The sequence below is a fragment of the Elephas maximus genome, chromosome 21, assembly GCF_024166365.1.
Source record: "Elephas maximus indicus isolate mEleMax1 chromosome 21, mEleMax1 primary haplotype, whole genome shotgun sequence".
In the NCBI taxonomy this organism is placed as follows: domain Eukaryota; kingdom Metazoa; phylum Chordata; class Mammalia; order Proboscidea; family Elephantidae; genus Elephas; species Elephas maximus.
The window spans coordinates 20479212-20500242 of record NC_064839.1 but is presented as its reverse complement, the minus strand read 5'-3'; the positions used below and the strand labels follow the sequence as shown (position 1 = coordinate 20500242).

The window sequence follows — 21031 nt, the reverse complement described above, 5'->3', positions numbered from 1 at the left end:
GTCCTACTTAGTTTTCAAACTTTGTCTTCTGCCATCTTCTATGCCATACCAAACTAAATGCAGTCCCAGAAACCGCACAGTTGTCCTATGCCATACATTCATCTGTACTTCTGTTTTATAGGAAACCCTGGTGGCGTAGTAGTTAAGAGCTACAGCTGCTAACCAAAAGGTCATTAGTTCAAATCCACCAGGTGCTCCTTGGAAGCCCTACTGGGCTTTTCTACCCTGTCCTGTAGGGTTGCTATGAATTGGAATTGACTCAACGGCAACAGGTTTGGTTTTTTTGTTTTGTTTTGTTTTATAGCTGGCCAGTAACTACTCATTCTTCAAGAAACATCTCAAATAATACTTCTTCTGTGAAGTCTTCCTTGAACCACTCCCTTATATAAACCAAACGAAGTAGAGTTGATCACTGCTCCTTTTGTACCACCTCTGAGCATCTCAGGAACCACAATGACACTCTGCCATACTTATTTATTCATTAGACGTCTCCTCCTCCAGAACGTGAGCTCTGTTAGAACAGACAGAGTCTACACACATTTCTTAATATCCTCCCAGGCACCTAGTATGGCCCCTTATTGTGAAAGTAGACTCCTGATAGCTGCTTTTTGAATAAATGAAGCTAAGTGACATGCAGGAGCATGTTTAGTGAATAAGGCAAAGCATCAAGCTAAAGAGTACTATTCAAGGTCAAAAAAAGTATGTGAAACAAGCTTTGCTTTGAATCAAACTATTTCTGAAGTTGTAAAAACTATTTTTAAGCAGCAGCATCAAGAAAAATAGTATATGCCCTCCCTAGGCGACTACTCAGACGGATGGATGTGTCTAAAAATACCTAGTTTCACTACACTATGATCATACTTCATCTATGTATACCCTCCTAACACACCAAAGAAAGAAGTCTCACTTTTTCCATTTCAGGAAAGAAAAGCTACTTTAAACTCTGGCAACCCATACCGTCTTCAGGACCCCGAGAATTCCCTAGTGCCTTTCATTTCTCCTGGTTCAAAACTCTGAACATAAAACTAAAGTGAGAGAGTGCGTAAGCGAGAGAGATTTAAAAAAAGAAAAGAAAAGAAAAATCAAAACTTGAAGAAGCCACAACTTTAGGCTTTCTTGGAAAAAGCCTCCGAAGTCTGGATTTGTTGCATCTGATGCATCAGTTACAACTGAGCAATTCATCTAATTCTTGTTGGGTACATGGTCCCGTTCGGTAACGGGCTGTGTGTCCTGATGCTGGTGTACGGTAAGGAAAGTGCGTGTGGGCGTACATGCAACAAAAATTTTGTTCCAGGTAAGGTTTTCAGAGAGGAATCACTGAGATTTCAAAAGAGAATCACAGCACTCACTGCTTACTAATAATTCTAGATAAATCTTTACTTCTTTTGGTCTCTCTCTGATATTGAGTAAAAGTTTCCTGTAACTCCAAATCTCAGATTTAATCCACCTTTCTTACAAATCAGAGAACTTTGTCTAAGGAAATGCATGAAAACAGGATGGTATTCTGCAAATACGGCCGGTAATCCCACCGCTTAGTACATAAACAACAAAAACTTCTGCCACCATTCTTCCAATTTCAAAAGACATAAATGCCAGGATCCCAGAATTGCATACTTTTCCCATCTTCTCATCCCCCTACTCTCACCACCACCAAAAAAAAACCTAATACTGTCATTATGGGGAAAACGCTGTTCTTAACACTTTTTATATACATAGCTGTCTCATGTTAGGGCTCTATTTCCCTTTTCCCTTCTGCTCACACAAATTACAAAGCTATGCTCTGACTGATAATGAGGGCTAAAGGTTCAACTTGTGAAGAAACTTGGTTTAAGATGTTATCAGCTGGGAAAGCTATTTCCTCACATCAACATTGCCAGGGGCTGTCAAAAACCCAACCAGGGCATCTCTTCAAAAGTCCAGAAACACTTTTTTTTTTTCTTTCTTTCTTTCCTTTTTTTTTTTTTTGAAAAGAAGAAAGGCCCAGAACCCACTGAGATAGCCTTAGTCCCATCAAAGAAAGGTCGATCTCAGGTCTTCCTTCATTTACTGACTGTCAGTTTAAGGTGGCTGTTTTGTGAGGCCTGTGTAGCTCAATGCTGAGTGATGCCTTCACATTTTCTAAACTGGACTGGGCACCACCAAAGATTTCCAGCATGCTTGGATCCACAGCCCAGCAGAACAAATAAACATTCCTCCCAGCTCTTCTGCCTACCTTATCTCCCTCTCCGGGAGCAGGAGGTTTTGGGGGTGCTAATGTTTACACAATGTTAAAACTTTCTTTCCCCTGTTTCCTGAATTTGAGAAAACACATCCTGGATGACCTCGGCCAAAAGATAACACAAGTCACCACTGGATGCCTCGTCTACGGGATCACTTAAGGCTGCTGTCTTCATCCCTCCCCTCCCCAGCCACCACCCACCCCCATAGTCTACTCATCCAGGAAAGCACAAGATAAGCAAGACTGTCTTGAAAGGAAGGTACAAAGGCAGAAGTCTTCAAGATGCCGCCAACAAAGCAGGCTTTTATTTCCACGTAAAGGTACACTTGGTTCAGTTCATTTCAAAGACCCACTTTATTTGAATGAACATCTCGGCAGAGTTTACCAAATGAGTCCCCAAAACTGTCCCAGTAAGACATATTTTACCGTTTTTCCATTATGTTCTACTGGGTTAAGAGAGCGAACTGAGAATAATTAAGAACATTTGTGGCAAAAGAATTCAGGGAAAATGTTTCTTTGATCATTTTCCTCATCTGTAAAGGGGCGCAGGTAATAGCACCTAATTTGTAAAGCTGTTATGAAGGTTAAATGATACAATTCAAATAAAACACTTAGCACTATGCTCGGCACATACAAAATGCTCAATAAATGTCATAAATTATTATTCTTATCATAAAATATTTGGGGGGAAAAGATCCCAGAAGAAATGATATGGCTACTGATTAGAAAACACAAAATCCTAACATGCCGCAGCCATAAAATCAAATCACTTAATCTGTTTTTTCCAAAGCACTTTCATAGTATCTCCCATTTTTCTCCTTCTACCGGGACAAAAGTCATTCTACTTCATCTGTTTTACTAAAAGCCACTGAGCCACCCACGGCAGCCCGCTCAGGCACAGTCGTGTGGCTAACCACTGGCGCACCCAAGCTGCTGGAGGGAAAGATGGCCTGCCCTGTGTGTGTAACCCGGCCTCCGGACGGAGGAGCGAACGCGGATGCAGGCCTCAGAGCTTCAGCTGGCAACTTTGGTGTTTCAGATGACGGTGAAAAACAGCCCACATGCTTGTCAAGGAAAGCAGAAAAAAGAAAGAAAGAAAGGTGAAGAGGAAAAAAAAGTGTTGTTTATAGAAGCCAGCTGCTTGGGCCTTGGCGCCAGCAGCCCCTCATCCTGCTATTTTACGCCTGCAACCCCGCTGCCCCCACTGGCACAGGTACAACCAAATGTTGACTTCAATGCTTCGGAGAGCACTCGACTGATTTTGTACATGATTAATTGCCAAAGACATGGCTGGCCATATGGAACAGAGAAAGCATCAAGTAATTCATACTTCTGTATGTGATCACTTGGCCCCTGTTGTTTTAATGTACAGGAAAGAGCTAGTAGAGCACAGCCCTGGTGTCTTGCCCCTGACAGCCCATTAAGAAATCTCAAAGCACCTAGTCGAAGTTATGCTGTGGGCTTTTCAATAGCAGCCTAATAAAACAGAAGCAAAGGTTTCCAACTAGTCTTAAATCTTTCACATACAGTACATTAACTACTGCAGCTAAAACAACGGGCTTCTTATGATAGGAAATGGGATTTGATTTCTAGTCTCTGCTTACTTACTGAAAGCCTGTTTTTGACCTTTATGGAGTTTACAGAGTCATTGTTCTTTTTTCCCTCTGTTATCCAAGTAGCCTAATAGATTCATTTGTTTCAGTAGCGTCAACTCTTAGTTACCGTTCCATGCAGCCTGCAGAATAATGACTGATTCACAGAGAGGTGAAGGAAACAGCGTAATTATTCTTACCAAGAGAGCCCAGGAATCATTCTAGCTTCTGAAGCGTTCACTTCCTTTAATAAGAAGGAAAAACAGAACGCATACACTGGGGGGAAGCCTCACAAACACACTCTTATTACTCCCACCTCCTTCCCATCACTCCTGGAAATGAATCCAGCTGGGTGGGAAAGAATATCAATTAATTTTCCAGCTGTTCTACTGTTGGTTCTGGGTCCCATTCTACTCCATGCTGAAGAGGAAGGTGCCACCTCAGGTGCAGTTCTATCCCAAGGTGCTTTACCCACTCCTGAAATCTTTGCAGATTGTTACTTTCTACGGGGAATATATACATTGCTACAATGTTTTCAAGGACTGTCAAATGACAGCACTAAAAACTGTAATACCTTCACAGTGGTTTCCTTCATCAGTTCTGACACGGTGTTGGTGGGGATGACTTTGTTGGTACTTTTCGTTAGAAAATATTTATATAGTATTTTCCTGCCTGTAGATTTTTAGGTGTGGAAATTATCCTCACATGAGAAGATACCACAGAAGGGAAATACCACCTGACTGCCCACTTATTAGCAATGTTGTAATTGTCTCTACTCCGAAATAAGCTAACAACTCATTGAGAGCTCTAAGCCAGTGGGAAATTCCCTGCCTCCCTGCCGCCTCTCCCTCCTAGGACTATGCTGGTGCTTGCCAGGATGAGCAATCAACTATAAGCAATATCATGAAACACGGAACACAAGCAAGACTTTTAGAAGAAAAAAAGAAACATGAGTGTTGAAACTGAATTACGTGGAAATCAGGACACTAACTAAGATTTCTATAAAGACAAGGGAGGTGTTTTCACCGGCCATTACATATAAAACAGTTACTTGATTTTAACATGGTAAACACTGTAAGGTATGATGATAATATATTTCCCACTTTGCAGATGGGAAAACTGAGATTGGGAGGGTGAAATGGACAAAAGCAATGCAAATCAGTGGCAGAAGCATTAGTGTGCTAAATCCTTTAATCTCTAACTCACTGTTCAGGGCAATTGCAGCTCTGGCCGATTATACATAAAAGCAAGCCTCTTTAGAGAGCCTCATCCACAGAAATAAACACAACCACGCCTACGGAACCTTCAACAAAGAAAACAAAAATTTTAAACTCTAGCCATGGCACACAGCAATACTGTCTGGATCTAGAATTAAGTACGGACATACATACATATTCCGCAAAACAAATATTAGAACGGCAGCTGACTTCTCTCCAATTATTTCAGCAGTGCCTTATCTTTGTGTATTCATCGAGAACTATTCGCTCTACAAATAAAATCAAGAACTCCCCCAGCCCCACCCCAACACACACATGTTCCCGATTCCCAGCCGCCACTTCTAAGAATCTTACTGCACTAATCCATTTGTTGGCCTGTGAACTGAAGGTGAAGAATGGCTAGCTACACCAAGCACTAAATCACTGAGCCACTGCTGACGCTTGGCCTAAAAGTGGCTTCGCATCGTCTGATCCTCAGGCAAGTGAAAAGTTACCCCAGCTCTCCATCTGATCGGCTCCCTCCTTCCACAAAGGCTGAAGTGGTCTGTCATGCACACTGGATTATATGAAGTGTAAAACATTGGGGGAGAGCGGAAAGGGGGAAGGCCTTTGAAAGAGAACGGGAAAAAGAAATCACACTTGCCCGAGGATCCAGCTGACAGCTCAGTCCCTAACAAGTGAGACAAGTGAATATGTTGGGAAACATTGTGAATGCAGGAAGAGCGCGGGCCTTTTGTCTGCGGCCCTACAGTGTGTCTTTAACCCAACTGCTGCCTGCATCACTGAACATATGTTTTCTGCGCAAGAACTGAAGCAGAAAAGGCTCTTTGTTATAATTCACCCTTTTGTATACCGCCCCCCGCCCCCCGCCACCCTTTCTTTCAGGAGCATCCAACCCAAAGCCCTAGTAGAAATTTCAACTGCTTGGTATCAGGATAGGGAAGCCAGAATGCCCAGCTGAGACCCCACTACTGCCCCCAGGCCTAGAGAACTGCCCCTCAAAGTGGCAACAATAGCAAGACCTACATTTATTTAGCACTTTTTTTACTGGATGCCAGGCACTGCCACAAACATTTTATCGATATTATCTCATTTATTCCAGCAATAACTGGATATGAAGCATCTTGAGTTTAAAGATCAGGACGCTGAGGCAGAGAGAGAGTGAATAATTCCCCAAAGGCGGGCGGGAAGGAAGGGTGCCCTCAGTTTTAGATATGTGATTTGAGGTGTTTGTGGGGCATTTAGCAGATAGAGGTTTGGAGCACAGAGAAAGGTTTATCAGGAAATTAATAATTTGGGAAAATGACACCCACACACACACACATCAACCTGCATGTAAGTATCACTGCATCTGAGCTGGGATCCAGACGGTACAGAACTCAGATTTAAGCAAAGTTGGCGGGGTGGGTTTCTCAGCTCTTGGCTGTACTGGAGAGAAAATTATGGCTGGCAAATCACAATGTTTCACTTTTCCTTGCAGACTTGAGCGTGGTGATGAGTAACAGGAAAACTCAGGCTCTGGAGTCTGAGTGCAGTTAGTGGATGAACTGGCCAGGGGCAAGTTAGTTATCCTCTCTGTGCTTCAGTTTCCTCCTCTGTAAAATGAGGATTTTCATAGCACCTACTTCACAGGATTGACAGGATTCAATTTTTACACATAAAACTCTAAGACAAGCAGTTAATAAATGTCAGCTATTTTTTCCCCTAGAATTTTACTACTGAGATTCAGGATAAATTTAGAGTCCTGGCCATTTGCAGCCACGTGTTGCTGTTGTTAGTGGCCGTCAAGTCAATTCCAATACATGCCGATCCCATGTGTACAGTGCAGAACTCTGCTCCATAGGGTTTTCAAGGCTGTGACATTTGGGGAGCTGATAGCCAGGCCTGTCTTATAAGGCATCTCTAAGTGGGCTTGAAGTGCCAGCCTTTTGGCTAACAGTTGAGCACTTAACCATTCGTGCCATCCAGAGCCGCATATAGCTACTAAAACCAGTAATCATTTTTTATACTACCTGTAGCCTTCATCTCCCGCCCCTCTTCCCCTGGTTTAGGGTTGATGGTGTATCTGTACCAGGGAAGCCAATATCTCTTAGCCTGGATGCCTTCTGATGAATGATAACGATAACAGTAATTGATGACAACGATGATGATACAGCAGCGAACGCTACTGAGTGCTTTCCACATGCCAGGCACTATAAAGCTGCTTGCATGCATCATATTGCATAATCCTAACAATAACTCTGTGAGATAGGTATTATCTCTATTTTTCAGATGAAAAAACGGAGACAGAAAAGGTTAGGTAATTTACCAAACTTTACACCATTAGTAAGCAATAAGAGAGGAACCTAACCCAGGCATCAGACTCCAGTGTCCAAAGCCAAAATATGTGTAAACTAATTTACACTTTACAAAGTGTGTTCATGAACATTATCTCATTTGATCCTCATAAAAACCACATGAGTTAGGCAGCATTTGGATTAAGACACACTGTGGAGATGCCTTGGTGGCCCAGTGGATAAGCACTCGGCTGCTAACTAAAAGGCTGGCAGTTGGAACTCACCTCCACTTCATGGGAGAAAGATGTAGCAGTCTGCTTCCATAAAGATTATGGAAACCCCATGGGGGCAGTTCTACTTTGCCCTGTAGGGTCGCTATGAGTCAGAATCAACTCAATGGCAATGGGTTTTTTTTTTGGTTTAAAGAGCTTCAGACAGAAGTATTATTGGCTATATTTGAACAGATAAGGAAACTGAGGTTCAGTTAAATTAAATAATTTGTTCAATTTCAAAATTAGTAAATAAACAGAGCTAAGATTAGGAATCCGGTGTTCTAACTCGAGGCCCAGTGTGTTTTACACTGAACACACACAGTACTGAACACACAAAATAGGGGAAGCCTTGGTGGTACAGTGGTTAAGCGCTTGGCTATTAAACAAAAGGTTGGCAGTTGGGACCACCCAGCCACTCTGTGGCAGGAAGATGTGGCAGTCTACTTCTGTAAAGATCTACGGCATTGGGAACGCCATGGGACAGTTCTGCTCTGTCCTACAGAGTTGCTATGAGTCAGAATTGACTTGAAGGCAGTGGGTTTTGTTTTGTTTTGGTACACAGAATAAAAATGTATCAAATGCAAATTCCCATGTGATAAATCAATCGATGATCTATTCAGCAGATATCCTCAAGGGTACAGTTATCTGGCCACTAGGAGCTTACAATCTAGGTAGTGAAATTAAAGACATACATGGGGTGAAGAGTAACTATGGCGGATACATGAATTTACTGTCCAATTTAATTAAGCTCTTGGAATTGATTCTGATTTATGAAATGGTTAATTACTATCCTCTACTACAATGTCCTGTTTGTTGCCTATCATACTCTTAATGTTTAACACCTACACCTGCTAAGTACTTTCATCCTGTTCATTATGAGGCAATGAAAACTAAAATGTAGACTATAAGAACAAAGAAATAACTAAGAAATTTTACCACATATACTCAGCCCATGCTTAAAAATCTTATTTTTCTTAAGATTCGTGAGATCAGAGCTACTTCTGACTGTAATAAAGTAGCTTATACAACTGACAATGTGACCATTAAAACTCTAAATGAAATAAGAACCTGCTAGGAAAGATAATTCAGTGAAAATCACATGGGCAGAGTTGCTGCGCTTGTCCTTAGATAGCATCTACCCAAGACAACTGCTGTCCCTGCCTAGGCCGCTCTCTGTAAACACCACTATCTAAAGAGTCCTCAGTGTCAGCATTATCTGCTACTTGGCAAATATTTATCCAGAGGAGACAGACAGACACTAACACACACACACAAAAATGCCCATTACTGTTGATTTGATTCTGACTCATTGTGACCCCATGTGTTACAGAGTGGAACTGCTCCATAGAGTTTTCTTGGCTATGATCTTTATGGAAGCTGATCACCAGGCCTTTCTTTCATAGTGCCACTGGATGGGTTCAGCTCACCAACTTACAGGTTAGTATACAATCACAAATTATACTTGTGCCACCCACATGTATAATTTTGGGTATAATTCTCAAACAGGTATTCAGGACCTTTTAACCAGTAATTTAAGCATTAATATTAGCTATGGGAAGAAAAACATATCACAGTGGTCTTATAAAACACATAATTGGACATGTCTTAACAACAAAAACAACAGCAGTAATAATTATCACTGATTGAACATTTACCATGTGCCAAGCCCTATTCTAGTCACTTCTGATGTATTCCTCATTAAATCCTCATAACAATTCAGTATAATCGGTTATTATTATCCTAGTTCATAGATAAAAAAATCAAGGCACAGAGATATTAAGTAACTTGCCTCAGATCACACAGCTCGTAATCTGGGGCAGGATTCAAACTCAGGCAGTCTGGTAGCAGCATTCACTCCGTTAACCACCAGCTATGTAATGACTTAGTGTAAAGTGGCCTACCCTCTGTGAGGTAGGGATGCAGCATTTTGTTTAATCCTTCCAACAATCCAACAACGCTGGGTGCTATCGTGTGATCAAACTCATTTCACAGGTGAAGGAACCACGTACTGTTTAGTAGTTGGCCAGAGTCTTACTGCTAGTGACAGGAAGAGTAAAGGATGCTTAGCAGAGCTGGGGTAAGAAATGATAAGCTCTTGACAATGGCTGCAGTAAAGACCAGGGTTTCCGTGAAGGGTCTCTACTTAGAGAAGAAACAGTGGTTCACTCCCTAATTGTCTGGAGTCCTGCTTGGACCCACGGACAAAAGACCTGAGGTCACAGTAAATAACATCTTTTAATATAGAAGACAAAACCGTTGTTGAGGCTCAGGTTTAACAAACTATCTTTCTGTCTAGTTCTACTCCAAATATCTCAGAGCCTGCCTAGCTATCATGTTCCCAAGTCAAGGACAAAAATGATAATATCTTTGAGAATTTTTTTTACTCTCTCCCCACATTTATGAATATTACATATGAAAGGAACATGAGTGTCAGATGGAAACACTACCTTCTGAAGGCCAGGATGATACAGAGGCTTTAAAAGTTCTCGTTTGGCAGATGTCTGTCTACACATTTACTGCCACTGAAAGCAGCCATCACTGGATCTCAAGTGTGGCTTAAGCAGGAGAAATGCAGCCGCGCTTCTTTCTGGTTAGGAATACAGCCAATATTTACATGAGCAATTAGTGTAAAAACATAACCCAGAATCTGAAAATGATTGATAGGACAAATTTTATGTTGTGTATATTTTACCACAGTAAAAAAAAAAAAGAAAGAAATGTTCCATAAAACATGGCTGAAGGAGTATCCATAAAATTTATCAGAATCTATATCTGAAGTTTATGGGAACAAGATTTTCAACTCCAGACTGCTCACGAATTTATAAGAGAGAACTTAATGCTACAAGTCATTCTTTTTTAAAAATAATTCCAACAGTGGTTTGGAACAAAAATACGACCATGGATGGCTCTGCGTGATCAAGAGGCACCTGATGCATGAATGGGATAAAGGTACCTGTCATAGTGAGGAGGAGTTGAGACTTGGCCAGTATTCTGCCTTTGCCTTTTAAGTCATTGTAATGCCTACCAGCTAGGGTACCCAGAGGTTTAGCGTTTTAAGCTACATTTCCTTCATTTTTAGGGAAAGAAAACAATTACTTGAATCTCTATTATTAATCCCTTTTAAAAGCTGTACCATCAATGAAACACCTTGAGATACACAGGTAAGGCCTGTGAGGAGTTTAACCTTGGCTTTTGAAAGTGAAAGTGGTCATTACAAAATTGTTTTGAGAGCCCCATGGACATCAAAAGCCATACTTCTGTCTTGATTAATACGATCTAAAACCTGCAACATGCTATTGCTGTTGGCATGGATCCCTACTTAACTCTAACTTGCCACGTTCAGAACAGTTTTATGCTTTGATAAGCAGATATTATCGGCTCATCTTATAGAGATAATTGCGTCTTCTGCCTGGTTTAGTGGTTATAAATTCCATACCCACAGATTAAGCCGTTGTAGAAAACCAGGGTTGCTAACAGTTCTTTCATGCTGAAACTGTGTCCATGAGACCGAGCAGGAACACTTTAACTTTGGGGTTTAGACAATGGGTATTCTGAAAGGATTAGAAAAACGGACAACAAGTGGACCTCCTCCTCCCTCCTGGGTTTGAGTCTACCACCTGCTGTGGTATTTTTGTTTCAGTAACAAAGAAGCCTTCACGTTTGAAGCTCATATTTAATGTTTGCTGAACTGGTCCCTTTAGTTTTGGTTAACTCTGAAGAAGCAAAGAAAGAAACATTTCTTGCCTGGCCAACAAGTTAACTACACCAGCATACTTTACAAACTGGCCCCCACAGATAGATACGTGTATCTATGAACATCCGTGTTCTCTGCCTGCTTACCTTTATACACCACCCAGGAGTCCAGGGGGTACTCTATGTTTACTGAAGTACTACGGTCAGTAAGAGCTGCTTAACATCTGTGACATCACGGCTCGCTACAGTCCCAGGCACTGTGGTAAACAGGGAATGTCAAGGGTTAAAAGGAAAGGGGGGCATCACTTCAGAGACATTAAACAGCTTTAAACACTGACAGCAGAAAGGGAAAATTTTTAAGCAATTTGGTCGGGTCAGTAAAAAGCAACACAGGTCAAAGGAACAAAATGGAAGCGAAAACTTGTGCCTGTTGATAAATGAGCACTGTCTTGTGGTTGGGTGCACAAGGCAAAGGCGAAACAACTGCTGTATGGAAACAAAAATATGCTCTCTTTGTGGCACTTTTACAATAAGTTACTTCAGCTTGGTGAATGCTTGAGGCCCCCATTCTCCCCCATAGATGCGGCTTGCGTGCACATTAATAAAAACAAAAGGGTCCATTTTCATTGTAACCATGCAGAGGGGTTAAGCATTTGACCTTCAAGTATGGTGTGCTTGTGCTCAGTGGAAAAGTTCTTGACAATATAAACAAGAATTACTGCTGTTAGAGAAAGGGGACACAATTAAAAACAATCTCAGATGCTTGTTGTACAGCTGTTCAAGTTTCAGCTCTGTCTGACCTCTAAGGGTGCTACATGCTTAAAGGAGACAATTTAAGATATTTTAGTGAGCCCCTTGGCCATTCACCAGGCTTCCACTTGGGAATACCTATCCATAAACGCACAGCACTTTTCCAGTAACGAGATCTGACACTGCGAGGTTCGCCCTTAAAGCCGTATGCCTTCCCAATATGTCCCCGGCTTGCTGTCTGGCCACCCTGAGAAGCAGCCAATGGCCAGGCCTTATAGGGACCTGGCAGGAGGAAAGAATCTTTGACTTTGGAGAGCACAGTTCCTTTAAAATAGTTTTAGCTGAAAAGCAAAATCTTATCATACCTCACTTTCCAAAAAGGATGTTGTTGAAGGAAACCTTTTTCTCTGTTAAACATAATTTATCTGAAAAGTATTTTTTTCTTTATTTGAACAAAAATACAGTTGCTTATTTTTGATCTGCAGAAGAGAAATCACTGAGACATCCTGAACGCAGTTAGAAACAAGCAAAAAACCCAAACCAAACCAGCAGCAACAAAAAGGCATTTCTTCTGAGCAAGCACAGAGGGTGGTTTTAAATGAAACAGAAGCTCCAAGGAAAAAGACTAAATCCGAGGGGAAACAACTCTCTTCCTCTTGTTTGATCTTCTTACTGTCAGCAAAAGGCTCTGAAACTCTTCCACCTTAAGAGGGTCCTTGGGGATGGGACCGTGAGAAGGCGTTGTCCTCCACTGGGGAAGGACAATGGTGGAAAGATGAGGGACTGCTGACTAGGCCTACAAGCAGCTTAAAAGGAACAAATTATCACAGCTTCCTCTAGGTTTGAGGAGGTGATACTTCCCATTTCTCGGAAAGGAAGGAAGTCACGGAGCCCTGGTGGTGCAGTGGTTAAGTGTTTGGCTGCTAACTGCAAGGTCAGCAGTTTGATTCCATCAGTCCCTCCTTGGAAACTATGTGGCAGTTCTACTCTGTGGAATAGTTTCCCTATGAATCGGAATCGACTCAACAGCAACAGGTTTGAAGGAAGTCATACCGAAGGGAAACGGAGAGGCCAAATTTCACGAAAAGCAGGGAACAGAGGAAGTTGTGCTTGTCAAATACACTTTAATCTCTGAAGTCACTGGGCTTTGATGTTGCCCCAAACAGAAAGCCTACATGGTTTGCAAGAGCTACAGCATTTCTAGCAGGAACGGTTTCACGCTCCAGGGTTTTTCCTTCGGAGATTAAGGTTATTTTATTCCTGATGTTCAACATATCTGACTTTAAGAGCCTCATCAGAGACAAGGACTTTTCTCTGCCCTCTCTGACTCACCAAATACACCAAACTTGTACTCATCAAATCAAGTTAGTTTTTTCAGGGAACAAAGCTGCTAGAGATGTTCCAAACTGTGGGGTAATCACTATAATTCACTGACGAGACAGAAGGGTTTCTTTACAAAGAGTCAGATCCAAAGGGAGATCACAAGAAGCAACGTCAGGGTGGCTGTACTAATTTCTCTCCTATAAAGGACCACATGATTCATTCAAGTGGAAATGAGGAGAAGCAAAATAAATGGGTGAAGAAAGAAACAAACTGCCACCTCTGTGCACACATCAAGGACTAACCACCACAAACTCAGGTAGTCAAATAACTATAAGTCACATAGAACAGAAGCAGTATAAAAGGGTCACATAGAGGCCCAACTTACTGGGAGAAGCTCTTAGCATTTCCATGAACCCTCCTTTCTCTTAGCTAGATCTTATTCTTCTGACCTCAAAGTAAGACTTGATCTGTAAGGAAGCTCTGGGTGGTGGAAAGAGTTAACGTGCTCGGCAGGGAACCAACAAGCTCAAGGGCTGTGCTGCCCAGAGGTTCCTTGGAAGAAACACCTGGGGATCTGTTTCTGAAAAAATCAGCCACTGAAAACCCTATGGAGCACAGTTCTACTCTGACACACATGGGCTTGTCAAGGGTGTTGGGACTGATCCAATGGCAATTGGTTTAACGCGGTCTGTTGTAGATGATTTGTTTGCCATGGCAAGCAGGAATCATTCCAGCCTTTGCGAAAACAAAAGGCAAAAATAAACAAATGAAAATAAAAACAAGAAAACACTTCCTCACACTCTCCTCTAAAAGTGTGGGTTTAACGGCACAGAAGTGTATTTCTACTTCTAGAATGAAAAACGCAAACTAGCCTCTTGGGTGTCTTACTCATAATGATGCTAATAGAAGACACTCCTTTTTCACTCACTTACGTCAAGGGATCTCTGAAGTACTAACACAGAAAACCACCAATACAGCAGGGGTGATCAGCAGAGGCTACAGTGTAACCCTGTATGGGGGCTTCTGACTGCACATCCCTGCAGAGATTACTCCTTGAGGCTGCCTTAGGACACAGAACCCTTGGTGAGGTTTTATTCTAAATTGCAACCATTTGATCCTTCTCCTAGTACCCCCAGCTACACTATATTTATACCCACCCGTTTTCCTCTGCTTTGCCACAAAAGACACACACTGGTGAAATAATGGAGGTGTGTTTCTCCCTTTGGGGGTCAGTTTTCTTCCGTGCAATTTGCAACAAAACGCACCTTGGATTTTAAGAGCGCTATCCAGCAGGTTATGATATTGATTTTTCATCTTGATCCACAAATGTCACCACAACTTTATAATTGGTATGCAGCATTAAAAGTTTCCTTGGCCTTAGTGACCAAATTAATGACCAAATCAACAACCTGTTTTTGTGCTACAGAGTTCAATTTTACTTTTCAACATAAACTGCAAAGCCACAGCTAGCGCCCAATGCAATTTTGGAGATGCACTGCGAAACTGCCTTCCATTTGTGATTTCATACAACAACGGTCTTGCAAATTAAAATGTTTATGGCCCTAGGTCAGCCTTTATTTGGCCAGCTACCAGGCAACTGAATGTCTACAGGCTGATTTCTGCAAGGACTCAGAATAATGCTAGCTGGAATACCCCATCAGGCTAAAATGATGTGTTTCTTTCTCAGGCACCTCAGGTTGACTGTAAACATTAAAGGCAGGCAAAACTGCTCAGAGAAACGTCCCTCAGATCTCTTCATTTACAAAAATGTATATGAAGATTCACCCGTCTTCTCCTACCCTGGCCTTCTGCCCTCCCCATTCTGCTGAAACTCTTCCCATGCTGAATCCAACAGTCAGAACAGTCTTGACCAGGCTGAATTTTCTGTAGGGGTTGACACTATTTATTCCCCTGCCTATTTTGAAAGTCTCTCCTCCTCTCAATTCTACCATCCACTCCTGGTTTTCTTCCAACCTGTCTGCCTCTTCAGGTTGTGTGGCTCTCTTGCACATGTCCTTTATACTTCCTCCCAGACTCTGCCTGTGAGGCCCTTTATCCTTTCATCTTCGCTCTCTCTCAGTCACTCTAGTTACTTCAGCTTTGCCTCTATGTAGATGAATAGCATGCATGAGGTGCTTTCAAACACAGGTTAACCTATGAGAAGACGTTGCCTGGGACCTGATAAGCACATCAGGAATACCTGCTACAGACATGAATCAAACACCCAAATCTACACTTGGCTCTGTCTGCCCTCACTACTAAGCTCCAAACCAGTGTTCCCAGCTCTTCTTAGATGCTCTACTGGCTTCTCAAACTCAGTATGCTCCTAAACTTACCACTCCTCTATGCTTCTTAGCTTAGTAAATCATATCATTCATCTAACAACTGAGACTAGAAATCTGGTAAAACTCCCTATGACTCTTCCTCTCTCTCATCCCTAACATCCAAATGACTGTGAATTCTATGTACTTCTTCACAAAACAAAAAAAGAAAAAATCCTCTGTAATTCATCCCTCCTTTTAATTCCCTCCACTGCCACCCTGGTTCAGAACCTCGTTATTTCTCCCAGAATTTTTATAACAGGTCTCTGTGCCTCCAGCCTCTCCACAAACTATCCACTATGATGCCTCTGGTTCTAATTTTGAAAGATGGATCTGACTATACCATTCTGCTATTCAAATATCTTTGACTCAAGCTCCCACCACTGTCTCTGGAATAAAGTCCAACTAGGCATGTCATTCAAGGCTCTTCAGAAGTGGGCCCCATTCTCCCCTTTCCACAAGTTCTCTAGTTACTAGGTAATGTCCCTTCTTCTTCCCCTCCACCCCAACCAGATCCCTTAAACACTGGTTACAAGGCACCAATTGTATTTCTGCAAATACGTCCTATTAGTCTTAAATGCCATGACCTTGGGCCTAGCGTCTACACTGCATAACGCGAGCCCTATCTCTCTTTCTGGCTCACCAAATCTCTGCCTGTTAAAATTCAGTTCATCCTTCAAGGTTGAACTGAAATTCACAGCACCTCCTCTTCCACGAAGTCTCCCCCAGTTTCCTCAACCTAACCTTTATTCTCCAGGCACTCTAATAACATTTTGTTTCTCCCTCTCATTTGCCATGCCGCATCTTGCCTTACGTAGGTGGGTGTCTGTTTCCTCAACACCCAGAGATCCTCCGCAGGAGCAGCAACTCTGGGTTTTCTCCAACGCTTGACACATTAAACCTTAAAAAAAAAAAAAAATTCAATAACTGCTGGATTGAACTGAGGCCCTACCTAGACTTTGTGACCCTCTAGAAGATGCCAGCGGAAAATAAACTGTACTTTGTCAAAAAGACAAGTATCAAATCTCTGCTGTATACTCTCCAGCAGAAGAGGATGGAACAATTAAGAAATGGCAATCTGGGCACTGTCCCAGGCACGCTGGTAAAAGCAAGTGGGACGTGGGACTCTCAGAGAAGGATGCTAAGTTATCTTAATTTCAGTCCATAGAGAAAACAAATGGACATTCTCTGGGGGATCCAAAGGTTATCACATTTCTCCCTCGTGCACAAGACATGTTTATAAACAAAGAAGGCTATAATAAAACTCATGTGGGAGACAAAACTCAACTTCAGCAAATGTTTACATTGTAATCAGGACAACAAATCACTTCTCACCAGGAAGTTCCAACTCAGTCAACATAAAGATTCTTGTTCATTTGCCAAGGGCACCCTGGGCCAGAAAACTGCCTGGTCCCTTCAAGCTGGATGGAGATTTGGAGCACAAGTACAAGAAGAGTAAGAAAAGAATGGCATCTAAATGACACTTCTGAAACCACTGTCCGGATTCTTCATGGCTCCTAAGTACCAAAATATACAGGCCTTTAATATTTCCTGATTTGCCACATGACTCTCAATCTAGACAAGCATAGGGAAGCATCAGGAATGATGCCTCCAGACCTTCCTGACAGGAAAAGGCTGTCAAAGCTCCCGGGGCTGCCTACATTTGATGAGGAAGAAAAATGCGACTGTTCCCAGGAACTCTGGCCTTTCTTTAAGTCTGAGGTGAATGACATTTGGAAGACACTAAAATTAGGGATGGAGCATTACAAGGCATAACTGAGGGTCCACCAGAGGCATCTTATTTCCAAAGCGCAATTCTGGTCAATTCACTCACGTGCTCATGATTTGCTAAGGACTGGACAACGGCTTCACCATAATGCTTGAGTAGAATGGTTGCATATTTTAGACTTGTCCCTTACAAATAAAATCTGATGGCATCTGCCTCATTGCAGATTGTTGTTATTGTTGTTAGGTGCTGTCGAGTTGGTTTCGACTCATAGCGAACCCACGTACAACAGAATGAAACACTGCCTGGTCCTGCACCATTCTTGAGCCCATTGTTCCAGCCACTGTGTCAATCCATCTCCTTGAGGGTCTTCCTTCTTTTGTTAACCCTCTACTTTACCAGACATGATGTCCTTCTCCAGGGACTGATTCCTCCTGATAACATGTCCAAAGTATGTGAGATGTAGTCTTGCCATCCCTGCTTCTAAGGAGCATTCTACCTGAACTTCTTCCAAGACAAGTTTGTTCATTCTTTTGGCAGTCCACAGTATATTCAATATTGTTCGCCAACACCACAATTCAACGGCGTCAATTCTTCAGTCTTCCTTATTCATTGTCCAGCTTTCGCACGCATACGACGCGACTGCAGATTAACAGTATCCAAATGAATACTGTGGTACTGGCTTGTATTCTAAGGATTGAGAGAAATTTGTACAAAGAAACTGCATGGCCATCTACATTCTACTATAGTATGATCAATAATCCTCAGTTCTTCGTCAAGGGACAGTTCATGAATTCACAAATTAACTACCTAAATTTACCTCAGCTATTTTAATGTCGCCAAAAGCACTGGATCTTCATGAGACAGATATGTGCTTGCAAATTCTAGCTGCCATAGATACTCAATGCCTTCAGAATAAAGCTTAATCTCCTGGGTATGCTTTCATAAGGGAAATGGGAAAAGTATAGCACAGCAATCTGACCTAGTCTGATAAGTCAAGGAGTCTTTTCTAAGGATGTGACAATTGAGCCAAGATCTGAAAAATTAGTAGAAATGATTAAAGTATATGTGTGTTTGGTGATAGGCGGACACCCTAGGAAGAGAAAACAACATATACAAAGGGCTTGAAGAGCAAGGGGACACAAGCATTGGATTCACTGAGAATAGGCCAGTGTGGCCAAAGGATAGGAATGAAGAGGTTAGGGTGAAGGCAAGGGTGGAGAGGTGGGCTCAGGATAAAATATAGTATTCTTTATCCTAAAAGCAACTGTAACCCATTAATGAGTTTCACAGAGAGGGGTATGACTAAATCTGCATTTGTTAGCATTATTCTGGCTGCTATGTGAATACACCTGGTGGCGTAGTGGCTAAGTGCTATGGCTAGGGTCGCTATGAGTCGGAATCGACTCGTCGGCAATGGGTTTTTTGTTTTGTTATGTGAAAACAGGCTGCTATGCGAATAGCAGACAGTAAGCTACTGCAATAGCTCAGGGGACTGATGGTGATGCCTTGGATTAGGCTAGTAGCAGCAGAGATGAAAAGAAATAGACTCAAGAGGTATTTCAGAGGTAAAAATTCTCAGATTGGACATGTAGAGTGGGGGAAGGAAGTTTCAAGGATGATTCCTCAGCTTCTAGTATGAAGAACTGGGCAGGTAGTGGTATCATTGCTTAAGCTAGAAACTCTACAAGGGGACTAGTTTTGGGGAACTATCAGCCACTGGGCCACTTTAGGACTCCTGAATATAGCCTGCATTTCCCTGACTCTACCACTACACGTGCTACTCCCTCTACAGGAAATGTCTAGTCTCTTTCTACCCTCATCTTCACCTGTCAAAATTCTACCCATTCTATAAGACTCAACTCAAAAGTACCCACGACCCATTTTTGTTGTGCTCTCACCCCTCCAGTTGTCTCTTTCCATCCTTGCCTTTATTAGAAAATAGAATTCTAAACACTCCCCAATCATCTCAATTGCCCCCAAAGTCTTCTTGAAATAAAGTCTTTTCTAGGAACAATGTGTACCGGGTAAAGGCTTCAACCCCAAGGTCTGTGGCCAAGGAGGAAAAGGTTCAGTAGAGAATGAGTCAGTAGTTAAATGAACCTAATGAAGACTGACAGGTGGAGGAGGAATGAAGGCGAGCAGGAAAGGCCAAGGAGGCTCATCATAGAAACGTGACAACTGAAACTCAAGACCTGAACAGAATCCAACAGGAGCGTAACTTTAAACAGAAAATCAGGCAAAATGCCATGTTTCCAGAGGCAAGGAGCCCTCCCTACACCTTCCATCAACAAAAACAGCTACAGCACAGAGTCCTAGGTCTCGGCAGAGTAAAAGACCACCAAGATCCGGTATGGAACTCAGTTCCACCATATAATAACATCACAGGATGCCAGGGTAACCCCAGTAGACTGACTCAGCTGATCCGGCACACAGCTCCATGGTGAAAGAGGACAAGTTTCCCACATTTACCACCCAAGGATATGTGAGTGTTCCTTGCTACAACCTCCATTATCTATCAGGATTATTTGGCTGCAAGTAATAGAACAAAGCTTTGGCTAAGACTTATCATAGTGGTAAGACTTCCCGTTTCCAGTCCAGCATGTAAGGAGCTTGGAAGTCATTCCTCCCATCCCCACAACAAGAAAAAATCTGAAAGTTAACAATTCTTCTTAGATATATCAGAGTATTGAGGTCACAGAGCAAACCACTGCTCTGCAAGCTGGAGAGACAAACAGACACTTAGAGAATCACCACTTATCAAGAGCAGGGACTCCACTGCAGCTGCCAGCACAGTACCCAGCATCAGGTGGGAATCCTTACAGAAAAATCGACAAATTGCTAGAGTCTGAGTATGGAGGAGTTTGAGAGACAAAAACTCTCCTGAGTTTCAGCTCCAGAAGCTCCACCAGGTTTTCACTGTGAAGCTTGGAAAAATTCCCTTCAGTGAGCTTCTGGCAAGGGAAGGAGAAAAGTAATTATTTTGAAAAAGCACTCTGCTCCCCTTGACAATGGCCTGCTCTCAAAAGAAACTGCTTTACCAGAGTCTAGTCAAGGCAGATTTTATTAGAGCCTAACCAGTTTGGAGGAGGGGAAATATCCAGCTCCAGCATCATCAACGCATTCCACATGGGCAAGGAGGTGGCCATGAGTCCTAATCAACTCTATGACAGCTAACAACAGCATGATTAGTAAGCATAGGGCTCTAATAGAAAAAAGTAGACAACATGCAAGAATTAGATGGGTAATATAAACAAAAAGAATGAAACTCTAAAAAATACTCAAGAGGAAATGCAAGAAATAAAAAACACTGTAACAAAAATGAAGAATGCCATTGAAGGGCTCCTTAACAGATTGGATACAACCAAAGAAACAGTCAATGAGCTTGAAGACATGTCAGTAGAAACTTCCTAAACTGAAAAGTAAAAAGACTGAAGAAGAAGAGAAAAAAAAATCCAAGAACTGTGGGACAATCACAAAAGGTGCAACACATGCATAATGGGAACACTAGAAGAAAAAGAAAGACAGACGGGATTAGAAAAAATATTTGAAGAAATGATGGCTGAGAATTTTGAAAAAATTGTTGACAGACACATCACAGACCCAAGAAGCCCAGAGAACCCCAAGCAGGATAAATGCAAAG

The 21031-nt window shown here is 42.1% G+C and overlaps 1 protein-coding gene across 5 annotated transcripts in view; it reads right to left on the bottom strand.

Moving 5' to 3' along the window:
• FTO (FTO alpha-ketoglutarate dependent dioxygenase) overlaps positions 1-21031 on the bottom strand; it is a 412384-nt gene that overhangs the window by 183046 nt on the left and 208307 nt on the right. Inside the window, exons 8-9 of one of the 5 annotated variants that reach the window (XR_007514647.1) lie at positions 11416-11525; positions 10103-10162 (exon numbers count right to left, since the gene is read on the bottom strand). The exons of 2 other annotated variants lie outside the window; for them this stretch is intronic. Coding sequence is in view for 1 of the 3 variants with exons in the window: in XM_049864192.1 (XP_049720149.1) it covers positions 11511-11525 (15 nt within the window). In the remaining 2 variants the exon portion in view is untranslated. Of the gene's footprint in view, positions 1-10102; positions 11526-16476; positions 16564-21031 lie in introns of those variants that run through there. 2 more of the 5 variants (XR_007514648.1, XM_049864192.1) reach the window with 2 other exon arrangements.